Source organism: Mesocricetus auratus, unplaced genomic scaffold, assembly GCF_017639785.1.
Source record: "Mesocricetus auratus isolate SY011 unplaced genomic scaffold, BCM_Maur_2.0 Super-Scaffold_100008, whole genome shotgun sequence".
NCBI classification, from domain to species: Eukaryota; Metazoa; Chordata; class Mammalia; order Rodentia; family Cricetidae; genus Mesocricetus; species Mesocricetus auratus.
In genome coordinates this window covers 58,048,236-58,060,527 of record NW_024429192.1, presented here as the reverse complement: position 1 = coordinate 58,060,527, position 12,292 = coordinate 58,048,236, and the positions used below count along the sequence as shown (strand labels likewise).

At 37.0% G+C, this 12,292-nt stretch overlaps 1 protein-coding gene across 4 annotated transcripts in view; it reads left to right on the top strand.

The window, feature by feature from the left end:
- The window catches only part of Fyttd1 (forty-two-three domain containing 1), a 49,517-nt gene extending 37,225 nt beyond the window's left edge, over positions 1-12,292 (top strand). For all 4 annotated transcript variants that reach the window (XM_040750907.1, XM_040750906.1, XM_040750905.1 and 1 more), the window contains exons 5-9: positions 3,464-3,560; positions 4,039-4,100; positions 5,962-6,036; positions 6,787-6,913; positions 9,750-12,292. In XM_040750907.1, the coding sequence (XP_040606841.1) occupies positions 3,464-3,560; positions 4,039-4,100; positions 5,962-6,036; positions 6,787-6,913; positions 9,750-9,848 (460 nt within the window). In that variant the 3' untranslated portion in view covers positions 9,849-12,292. The remainder of the gene's footprint in view (positions 1-3,463; positions 3,561-4,038; positions 4,101-5,961; positions 6,037-6,786; positions 6,914-9,749) is intronic.

The following is a 12,292-nucleotide window of genomic DNA, read 5'->3' as shown; positions in this document are numbered from 1 at the left end:
TCTGATGAAAGCTGGCTAGAGATTTATTTGTTGTAAATGCTGTTTTGTTTTGTTTAATGAACTTACTCTGTTTATTGGGTATGAAAAGAATCTTATGTAGCCTGAGCTGCCCCTCCCCTGCTGTGACTGACTGTACAGCCTGTGCTGTCAAGGAAAATAGGATAGCAGCATCGCTTTGCATTCCCATTGGACTAGGTACCTCCCAGATAGCTGTTTCCTGCAGAGTGTGATGTGTGTTTCATTCATTTGCTTCTTTTCCAGAGTGTGGAAAGTCTACAGTGTAGAAAGCCTTTAGCCTGCCAGTTAATTTGAAAACTCCCCCTGGGCTGGGCTGTGCACACCCTGCCAAACTGTGTTATATTCTGTACTGTGTACAATAAAGAAGTTTGCTTTCCTTTAAAAAAAAAAAGATCTGATGAAAACAACTTGAGGAGGGTTTTGTTTTAGGTAATAGTTGATCATGGCAGGAAAGGTGTGGCAGCAAGAACAGGTTGGTGACCGTGTCCACAGACATGAAACAGATGAGTGAGTCATTTGCTCAGCTCACTTTCCTTTTTCTTACATTTTTGGTTTTGAGCCTAGCCTTTACTGGAGAGTCATTACTGAGCCATCTCTCCAGCCCTCACTTTCCTTTTTCCCCAACTTATGGAATGTGCCTTAATTACTATTCTGTTGCTGTGAAGAGACACCATGGCCAAGACAATTTATAGAAGAGTTTATTTGGGACTTAGCATTTCAAAGTCCATGACCATCATGGTGGGGAGCATGGTAGCAGGTAGATGTGACTCTGGAACAGTGGCTGAGAGCTCACATCTTGATCCACAAGTAGGAGGTGAAGAGAAAGAGCACTGGGAAGTCTTTTGAGACTTCAGAACCCACCCCAAGTGACCTTCCCTCCACCAAGGCCAAACTTCCTAATCCTTCCCCAACAGTTCTACCAACTGGGAACCAAGTGTTCAAGTGTATGAGCCTTGGGGGCCATTCTTACTCAAACCACCACAGAATGGTGTCTTCTCTCTATGTTGGATGTATTTTCCTACTTCAGTTCGATCTAAATATTCCTTCACAGACATGTCCAGAGATTTCTTTCCATAGTGATTATAAATCCTGCCAGGTTGCCAATCAAAATACTTTCTTGGATAGATGTTTAGAAGAATGGATTTACAGTGATTCCTTCTATGTCATTTCAGTGTAGTTACTTGGTGTGGTCTGGAGTGTAGCTCAGTGTACTTAGCTAGCATGTGGGAGGCCCAGGGTTCCGTCCCTAACACTGTGGGGGACAGAAAATAAAGATACTTGAAATATCTGTCTGAAATCTAAGATGGAAGGCATTCTGTAGTAACTTTCTTATTTCTTAGACACAATAATATTAAGGATTTCAATTAATGCAAACTTTTAAAAAAGTATTACTTTTTAATTGTGTGTATACATGGGTGCCATGATGCATATGGGGAGGTCAAAGAACAACTTAAGGGCACTGGTTCTTTCTTTCTACCGTGTGGGTTGCAAGGAACCAGCTTGGGTTGTCAGGATTGGTGGCAAGCGCGTTTACCTGATGAGCTCTCTCTGGACTTCACTCTGCTTATTTACCTCCCTTAACATATAAAATAAAATTGTAAAAAGTAGTCATTTTAGTGAAAATCCTAGCACTTGGATAATAGTTACTCACAATTAGAAATTATGAAAGGTGAATTGATTATTTTCAGCCTTGACTCTTAAAATACTGAAGCATAATATGGATTATTTGGGGGATTGGCAAGCTTTCTAGAAATTTACATAAATATTTCTGGGTTTTATTTGTTTTTCCTTTTCTTTTTTTTTAAAGATAGTCTTGTTGTATAGCCTTGTAACCATGTAGATCAAACTGTCCTTCTGCCTCTGCCTTCCAGGTGCTGGGATTCAGGTGTATACCACCAGCCTAGGATGCATAGATACTTTTTAAATTTAAACTGCTTTTACACTGAATTTAAGATCATTAAAAAAAATACTAAAATTTTTGAATTGTTAAAAGACTTTCTGTTCTCTCTAAAGGATGAAGTAATCAGAAAGGCAGCTGGTAATTTATAAAGTTGTTTAATTATTTGAATTTCAAATGCTGTTATTTATCTCTCATAAAATACAATTTATGATAACGACTTCATATATGTATATGCAGTTTTACCTAATGATCATTTTTGGAAATCATTTGGTGGTATCTTTTGTGAAAGGGGGTCCTTTGTAATTTATATAAGATTTCTGTGTTAATTGTTGCATTTGAACCTCTGATGGTTAGAACTGATATTTAGGTAGCCTTGTAAGTACTTGATTATGTAGTAGGTAATTATGAAATTTAATGGTAAAAACCAAATCGAATATAATTGTGTTGTTCTACTTGGAGGTAGTGGCACACAGCACTGCGGAGGCAGAGACAGATGGATCTCTGTGAATTTGAGACCAGCCTGATCTACAAGAGCTAGTTTCAGGACAGGCTCCAAAGCTACTGAGAAACCCTGTCTCGAAAAACCAAAAATAATAATACTAATAATTGTGTTGTTCCGTGTATGGAAGAATTAAAAAGTAGAAGTGTAACTTGAAACTTTTATCATTCATTACATGTGTGCATGTCATGTGTGGAGGTGAGAGGACAAGTTTGAGGAGTTGTTTTTTTCCTTTTGCCTCATGTGAGTTTTAGGGATCAAACTCAAGTTCTCAGGTTTGCACAGCAAGTGTGTTTTCCTGCTGAGGCATCTTGCTGGCCCTGGCTGTCCTGTAACTCAGCTTTGTAGAATAGGCTGACCTCGAACTCAAGAGATCTGTCTCCCAAATGCTGGGATTAAAGACATGCTCCACCACCACCAGATTCCAAATCCTTTTTATAAAGATTTAGTTTTGTTTTGTGTGTATGGTATTTCACCTCCATGTATGTCATGAATCACATGTTTGCAGTGCCCACAGAGGTCAGAAAGGCATGCTGGATCCCCTGGAACAGGAGTTACAAATGGTTGTGAGCTGCTGTGTGGGTGCTGGGAGTCAAATCCAGGTCCCTTGGAAAGAGCAGCCAGTGCTCTTAGCTGTTGAGCCCTCTCTCCAGCCACACGTCTTTATTTGTGTTTTCAGACTGACTATGAGTGTATTTAGGTATGATTTTCTTTGAACTAATCTTGTAAATTGTAATTTAAGAAACAAAATTTAGGGATAGGAAATAGCACTAAAATGTAATTTTGTAAATGTCTTTAGAAGTTATGAAATATTAGAGAGCAAACTATTTGGGAAATAGATTAGTTCAGAACCAAGCTGCTATGTGGTATATTGCAGAGGGAAATATTTGTAAATCAAATTTAGCAACTTTGTAAGAAAGCAAATTGGGGTCTATTATGTGCTTATCAGATTTTAAGCTTTTGAGTTTTAACTGTTTTGCTTATTTTTTCTCAAGGTATTTGAAAGCAAAGAGGCTGAGATTATTTATACATGTTTTTTGTTGCAGAAATACCATTCCAGCTAACTTTACCAGGAGCGGAAATAAACTAAGTCATCAGAAAGACACTCGTCAGGCAACTTTTCTTTTCAGAAGAGGCCTGAAGGTATTAAAAAGCACTGGTTGTGCTTCCTTTACTCCCAGTGGATCCTTTACTAATCATAAGCTTGGACTATTGTTGGGAGGGAGAAGTAGGTATTGATGTGAAAACAAGACATTAGGTTAGTTCTTTCTGTTAATAGATGTTTTTCCTATTCCCTGTCTTTTTATTGTTTGTATAGTGGCATCTTACAATAATTTAGCTTGCTTATTTACTAATAAACTTGGGTTTGCACTTGTTCTGTTCCAGGGGCCCCAACTGAGAATGTTGCTAACATGGAGCAGGCCCCTCCTGGGCTCATGTTCATGTTTATTTACCCTGGGTTGTAAAGCTACAGTGTATAAATAGCAATAGGATTGCTCTTAAGTCCTCTGTTTTCTATGAGATCTGCTGGGGTCTTGTTGTTTTTACTTACTTTTAGTTTCAGGGCCAGTTGTTTTCTGTGAGATCTGCTGGGGTTTTTGTTATTTTTATTTTCTTTTAGGTTCAGGCCCAGTTGAACACAGAACAACTGCTAGATGATGTGGTAGCAAAGAGAACTCGTCAGTAAGTTTCACCTTGTTTTTCTAAGATGTCTCTCTAAACTCGTAAGATTGCCATCTGTCTCAGTGTGCAAAAAATGGAGACACCCAAAATAAAACTCTTCCTGCAGTTGATAAATGGAACCCAGGACCCCATGTGCTAGAAAATCACTGAGCCACTTCTTTAGTCCCCAAATGATTCAGGTTTTCAGACTTCATTTAGTACTGAGTTACTAAGCTAATTCTTCACTATTTGTCCACTTTAAATGGTATAGATTTCTCTTTCTCTCTCCCTCTCCCTCCCTCCTTCCCTCCCTCTCTTCTTGTCTCTCTTTGTCTCTTTCTCTGAACTTTGTTTTATTCAAATGAGCCTGTTTAGGGAGTGTCTAGAATAGAATCCCAAAAAGCTTTTAGAAAATTTATAAAAACGTAAAAGCACAGTAGAATTTTTTCTCCCTGCAACCCTGTAAAAAGTCTTTTAAAAGTCATCTTCTGTCCATTTTTCTTCCCAAGTGTGACTTGTATGCTGCTCCAATTCTACTAAAGTTACCAGAATTTGGAATTTTTTAAAGATTTATTTATTTTTATGTGCGTTGGTGTTTTGCCTGCGTGTGTGTCTGTGTAAGGGTGCCAGATCCCCTAGAACTGGAGTTCCAGGTAGTTGTGAGCTGCCATGTGGGTGATGGGCATTGAACGCAGATCCTCTAGAGGAGCAGCCACTGAGCTATTTCTCCAGCCCCCGAATTTGGAATTAAAAGAAAAAAGAAGTTAAGTTTTTGTAAAATAAAATGTAAAGGTGGTCACGGTCCAGATGTAATGATAACTACAATGAAGTGTGATTTTGAGCAGCCAGCATAGTAAATTATTTGAACCTAATGCTGGCAGTATCCTTTAGCCCAGGAAACAGGAACCAAAAACTACAGGAAGAAAATAATAATCATAGCCTATAAATAATAATCATAGCCTGTGTGTGCTTCTTCAATGAACATTTATGTAATAGTGGTATTATATACTGTTTATTTATGCTGGGAGAGGGTCTTGTGTGACTCAGCCTCAAATTCAATGACATCTGACCTAAGTCTTAAACTGCTTATCTTCCTGCCTGCATCTCTCAAGTGCTGGAATTACATGTGTGTGCCAGTATGCATTATTTATGTGTTTTGAGCTTTGAGAGTAAAACATAGCTAGAACAAAAGATAGTTTGGGAAAAATATAATGAAAGTGTACCAGATTTTGGCTAACATAAATATAGAGGTAGGGCTGGCACTATTGTGGCATCCACCTGTAATCCCAGTGTTTTGAAGGCTGACACGAGAAGATTCCAAGTTCAAGACTAGCCTAGACAATATAGTGAGACCCAATGAGAGGAGAAGGAGGAGTGGAAAATACAAGGTGGGAAAGAAGTAGAGAGGCTACTAAACTTCCATACAAGCAGACAGAAATCAGATGCCATTGGAAGAACTGGAATTTTAAATTACAATGAAAAGTAAAATAATGAGAGACTGCTAGTTTCATTAGACACTCCTCTGCATTTAGTTTTTTTTAATGTCTGTATATTTATTACATTGAAAAACATCTCACAAATTCAGGTTTGCAGTTCCTACACCTAATATGTTGGTGCATTAACTACATCCTGGTAGGGTCCAGCATATCTCTTGTGTATGTGGGGGGGGGGGAGGGAGAGGAGAGAGAGAGAGAGAAAGATCTAAAAAATGAGTAGCTCCTTTGCAGATGTGTAGTTTAGAGCTGAGAGTTCATTTTGGTAGTGGAACACTTGGCTGGTACACTAAGACAGTTGTGGGCAGAGGCGGGATGGATGAGTATCTTCCATTGGGATGCACTGTAAGATTTACAAGTTTGCATTTTAAGAAAAATTTGAATCCTAGATGGCGTACTTCTACCACAAATGGAGGAATTTTGACTGTATCCATTGACAACCCTGGAGCAGTACAGTGTCCAGTGTAAGTCTTTTTCTTCCTTCCCTTCCTTCAAAAATTGTAACCTCTTACATGTAATAGGAAAATGAAAAATATTGGACTTGTGCTCAGAGTATACTGTCTAAATCAGGATAAAATAAGATGCAAGGAAAAAGAATAATTGTGACACTAACCAGGCCTTTAATCCCAATACTTGGGAAGCTAAGACAGGAGGATTACCATGTGTTCTAAGACCAGGTTTAGATACATAGTGAGTTCAAGGTTATCTTGGGCTAACCATTTCACTATATGTATTACACTAAAAAGCATAGGTTAGTTTAATTTAAGGACCATGACTTAAAAATCATCAATCATTTAACTTGTTAAAAATGTTGTGTAGATAGGGCTGGAGAGGGAGGTGACTCGATATTCTTGCATAGGTTCTGAATTCAGTTCCCAGCATCCACAAGGCATATCACAAGCATCTGTAACTTGAATCTCAGGGGCCCCAACACCCTCTCCGTGGCTTTCTGGTCGCTGCACACTTGGGGTGCATGTTGAATACATGGAGGTAAGCACTCACATAAAATGAAAAAAAAACTTTAAAAAATTCGTTATACTTAAAAAGGTATTCTAGGAACAGTCATAAATTTTGGTAGAGTAGTCCATCAAGAGCTAACACGGTATTTTTACTGTTAGAGAGCACAATGTAATAGTTGTAATTTACTTGAACTTGTGTAAGGACATTTTGAGTAATTTTATCTGGTAAACTAATTGAAACTTTTTTTTTGCTAGACCTCAGAAACCACGATTAGCTCGTACTGCTGTGCCCTCATTCTTAACAAAAAGAGAGCAGTCTGATGTTAAGAAAGTTCCTAAAGGTGTCCCTCTACAGTTTGACATAAATAGTGTGGGGAAACAGGTAAAAAACAATTTCTGTATTTCTTTGGACAGTCTTCTGATAACCAACAATATTTTACAGCAAATTTAATGGGGTGGCCTAACCCTGCCCCCAACCCCTAGGCAGCTGCTAATCTGTTTTTTGTCTCATAGATTGCCTGCTTTGACATTTTATTTAAATCAGATCTTGTAATATATGATCTTTGTTACTGGCATCTTACACTTCCATAATTTATTTAAAGTTTCATCCATATTAGCATTTTCTTTTATTATTTGAGTAGTGTTCATCGCGTATATATGTCACATGTTATGTCGTCTTTAATTAGTTGTAAGTTTTTGTGTTCTTTGTCTACTATAAATAATTCTGTTTTGTTAGTTTTTATGTTAGCATGTTTTCTTTTTTCTTTCTTCCTTTCTTTTTTTTAAGTGCCATGGCTATATTTGATATTTTGGTAGACTGTATGCTAACTCCACATTTAACCTTTTTAGGAACTACCAAGCTGTTTCCCAAAGAGGTGGCTATGGTCTTTTCTATTACTATAGCATATGTGGGGTTTCTAAACTTCTCCACATTCCTGTCAACATTTGTTGTCATCTGTCACTTTGAGTATAGTGACAAGTAAGTGTAAAGCTGATATCTCACTATGGTTTTTGACAGTTTGTATATTGTTGTATTCTTTGATCTTGTTAAGTTTACTTAACTTTAGGGGCCTAGAGAGATGACTTAGTGGTTAAAAACATGGACTGTTCTCCTATAGGTCCCAAGTTCAATTCTCAGCACCCACATGGCTTCTTACAACCATTTATAATGGGATCTTATGCCTTCTTCTGGTATGCATACATACATGCAAACAAAGTGCCCACAATCTTAAAATATATAAATAAATTTTTAAATGATAAAAATTAAAACACCTTGATTGATCAACTACTTTTTAAAAAAGTACTGATTTTATAGTCAATCTCTGGATTTCTTAGGGGTTTTCTATATAAATACTTGTTTATTCTCTAATACTTTTCCAGTGTTAAAACACTTTTTCTTCTTATAATGGTTAGCACATTGACTAGTGTTGAATAGGCATAGTAGGACCAATGTGCTTGCTGAGTTCCAAAGCCTGAGGAAAGCATTAAAAGGTTAACCATGGGTGATGGTGGCACACACCTTAGCACTTGGGAGGCAGAGGCAGGTGGATCTCTGTGAGTTCAAGACCAGCCTGGTCTACAAGAGCTAGCTAGTTCCAGGACAGCCTGTCTCGAAAGTGTGTGTGTGTGTGTGTGTGTGTGTGTGTGTGTGTGTGTGTGTGTGTCCCGCGAAAAAAAAGGTTAATCATGTGTGCAATACTGTTAACAGTTGTTTACAGATCTTCATACCCTTCATACCTAAGTTTGCTAGCTAGTTCCAGGACAGCCTGTCTCGAAAGTGTGTGTGTGTGTGTGTCCCGTGCCAAAAAAAGGTTAACCATGTGTGCAATACTGTTGTTTACAGATCTTCATACCTAAGTTTGCCCACTGTTTTGAGTTTGAACTCAAAAGTATAACTTTGCCTTTTCCCCTTTTTCTTCAGATACTGACCAATACCAATCGTTCTTGCTGCATCACTTGGTTCCTTCTCGCTCTTTGCTCTGAAAACACCCCCTCCTCTTCTATAGTAGTTTTCAGGTCTCCATTGTGGACTCTCCATTTCCCTTCTCTGTCAGATGTTGGGAATTACAGCTTGCCTGCCTGTAGTTTTTCCTATCAAACTCAAAATAGTTCTTAAATTTAAATACATATCTCTGCTGGCTTTAAGTTTATTGTAGATCCTCTTTATCAGATTGAGGGAGTTCCCATCTTACTAATTTTCTGAGTTTTTGCTATGAATTTATGTTGAATTTCATCATACACTTCAGTGGATGAAATGAGGAACTAAGGTCCTGTTATTTAATTAGAAGTATTGTGGGGGGGCCCACAGGACACAGACGGACTTGGTTTTGTTTAATGAGAAAGTACATGTTTATCATAGACCAAGTCCTTGGTACAGTCTCTAGCACCAAACATGGAAAAAAAGAGAAATGTTTTATTTTCTTTTGATCATATTCTTAATTTCTTTTCTGTTTGGAAGTATTTTGTTAGTTGTTAATCAAACCAGAGTTTTATTTGAATTTTTGTAGGGCACTCAGCTAAAGACTTCATTTTGAAATACTCAGAAATTAAAAATAACAGTAGTTCTATTATTTTTTTAAGTCATAGTCTCATACTATAGTCCAGGCTGGCTTCATACATGATTTTTCTTCCTGCATCAGCCTCTTGGGATATTAAAAGTAGGCTGCCATTTCTGGACAGAAAAAACTTTTTTGTTGCCCTTTTTTTGGGGGGGGGTTGGGGGCGAGACAGGGTCTCACTGTATATCTTTGGGCTAGCCTAGAACTTGGTAAAGATCAGGCTGGCTTCAGATTCATAGATTCACCTATCTTTGCTTCCTGAGTGCCAGATCAAAGGTGTATGCCAACACCATTTGAAGTAACTCTTTACCAAAGGAATCACTAGAATTTGTAACTGTTTGCAGAGCCACAAATCAATTCAGATAGAAATATCTTGGATGTCTGTTATAGACAATAGTAATAATAGCATGCATATGTTTACATAATATGCAATGTAGGCATTATAGTGACGGGAAAATAAGGATTCTTAGACTACGTAGTTTTAAGTTCTAGGGCTACTGATAGGGAACTTTTATGTATGCCTTATTTTTGTTAGAGTTAAATTATGTACACAATTCAAGATGTTACATATGGCTATTACTAATTACTATTAATCTTTAAATCACGTATAAAGAAAATGGTTTTTTTCAGTCAACTTAATTTTTCCCTCTTTTTCTGCAGACAGGGATGACGTTGAATGAACGATTTGGGATATTGAAAGAACAAAGAGCCACTCTTGCATTCAACAAAGGAGGAAGCCGCTTTGTAACTGTGGGATAGATCCACGGCAAAGGAACTCTTTAGTGATGACTGTTTGAAAAGTTGAATTGCTTGAAGAGTTCGTCAGAGAAGTTCAAGAAACTTTACTTCAGAATATTCACAAGCCTAAAATAACTTTATTTTTGAAGGTTTTTTTTAATGTATAAATAATGCCCTGAAAGAATAACAGGGAATATACCTATCTGTTCTTAAAGATTTCATGGTTGGCCCAAACAAAGCAATTCTTTATTGACTTCTTAGATTCCTCATGAAGCAGAAGGAAGACAGAAAGATAGAAATGATTATTTTTTATGAGTGTGGTATTTAGGATCTCATCACATTTGTCCAGTTTGTAGACTTTTGCCATGGTTAATCTTAAACTTCAGAAATAAGAGTACATCCCTGTGTTGTTGTCACTTATCATTAATGTGCTGAGGTAATAAGTACAGTTGCCTTTTTGTCATTAGTGGTACTTTTTAAACTATAGGAGAATTTCAGTTTTGGCTTTTAAGATTTATGGAAGTACTTAGAACTTGGCTTGTTTTTTTCAGTTATTGTTGGATTAAACCCCCTGAGTTCTAAGCATTTAGTGTTGAACTTTTAATAAGAATGTGGCTCTCAGAACTAGTCTCAGCTCACAACGTGTCAGGGCTGGAAATGCTTATTTACAAAATTATCTGGCAGGGCCTTGCAGGAGATGCTCAATACAAACCCTCATAGTTTGTCTTTAGTAAATGAAGAAGACATAAAAAGTAGTAGCAAATCAAAGGATTGGAAACAATAAAAAATAAAAACCTGGGTTATAGTTATACTCTTGATTTAGTGCTGTCTTGAGTTTAGGGCCCACAGATACTTAAAAGAATTTCACTTTTTAAAATGAATAGAATCCTTGGGTATTTTGACAGTACACTTACCAGACATAAAGTCCTTTGCTTCATATTCAAAAGTTTTTTTTTAAAGTTAGATAAGTTCAATAATTTACAACTCCCCCAAACAAAAATCTACTTGTCCGTGTCAGAAAGAAAAAGAAAAGTTATAATGAAGTTACACTTAACTGTACACGTTCACTGTGTTTCTTTCCACCACCACCACCCTTTTTTTTTTTTTTTTTTTTTTTTTTTGAGACAGGGTTTCTCTGTAGCTTTGGTGCCTGTCCTGGAATTCACTCTGAAGGCTAGGCTGGCCTCGAACTCAGCAGAGATCTTCCTGTCTCTGTCTCCCAAGTGCTGAGATTGAAGGTGTGAACCACCACCACCCGGCTCACTGTTTCTTGTTACTCAAAATTCAGGCATTATAGAGAGAAAGGGCTTTTCTCTTACTCTGGAGGTCTGCTATGCCAAGTGCTGAGAGTCCTCACATAGTTGTACAATTTGTATTACAGTAAAATGCCAAAATGCAGTGACATATTCCAGCTACAGATTATCAAGAATGGTCATTTTGAAGCTTGACTTTTTGTTTTGCTGTGATTTCAAGTCTCCGAGTGTTTAAGCATCTCTGATGTGATTTCTCCTGTAAAACGAGACAAAGTACTATGCTTCCTGCCCGCCTTCATTGCACCCTAGACTCCATTGTCTTTGATGCTCTTTGAATTTATTACTGGCTTATTCTAGTTATGGAAAATCAGCAACAATGTCATGCTTATACCAAAGATCCAAATCTGATCCTCAATGTCTGTTATTTGCTAGTACTTCTACTTGATAAGGGATTTTTGGAAGCCAATCATAGAACTTGAAAATAAACTAGTTTCTCCTTAGCTGTGATGCTTTTCATTGAGGCCAAGGACTCATTATAAAACATTTTTGCCAATATGGATATTTATATTTGGTTCAGGAACAAAACATTTTAGAGTGGTTTGCTGGTAGCTTATTTTAAAGCAAAGGAAAAACAACTGAGCATGAACACTATCTTTGGAACAATTTGTGAAAATACAATATAAAAATCTTTGTTTCCTGTTGTTTTGAATGTTATTATACAGAGGTATTAGTAATTCCATTTTTTGGAAAATCTTAAAAATTGCCCAAATGTTGACACTAAGTACATTTGAAAAACAATGTCTTTGGTGTAGTAAATGTTTGCTCTTCATGCATCTGTAATTTAATTTTCTTTCAAAGTGAATTTTGCCTTTGATACAACTAAGTTAAAACTCTTGAGTGCTAACATGTTGTATATAAACAAAACAATATGCTTTGTTGAAGGAAAATTCCCTTTCTTGGAATGTGGTTGTGGTCATCCTTGTTCAGTTTTTGAAGCCTTTTTTTTTTTTTAATTTAAACAGGGTGCAACTTAAATTTTCCTTTGCATCAAGGTGTATGTAAACATTGATGCAGTGCATCACAAAATGAAAGTTTGTATTTAGTGAGGAGGTGCTTTACACTGTACTTTCTGGTGTTTTTTGGAAAAGTTACATTAGATTTATTCTGAAGCTGTTCATTTTTGACAAATAAAATGTAACAGGTTTCACATGA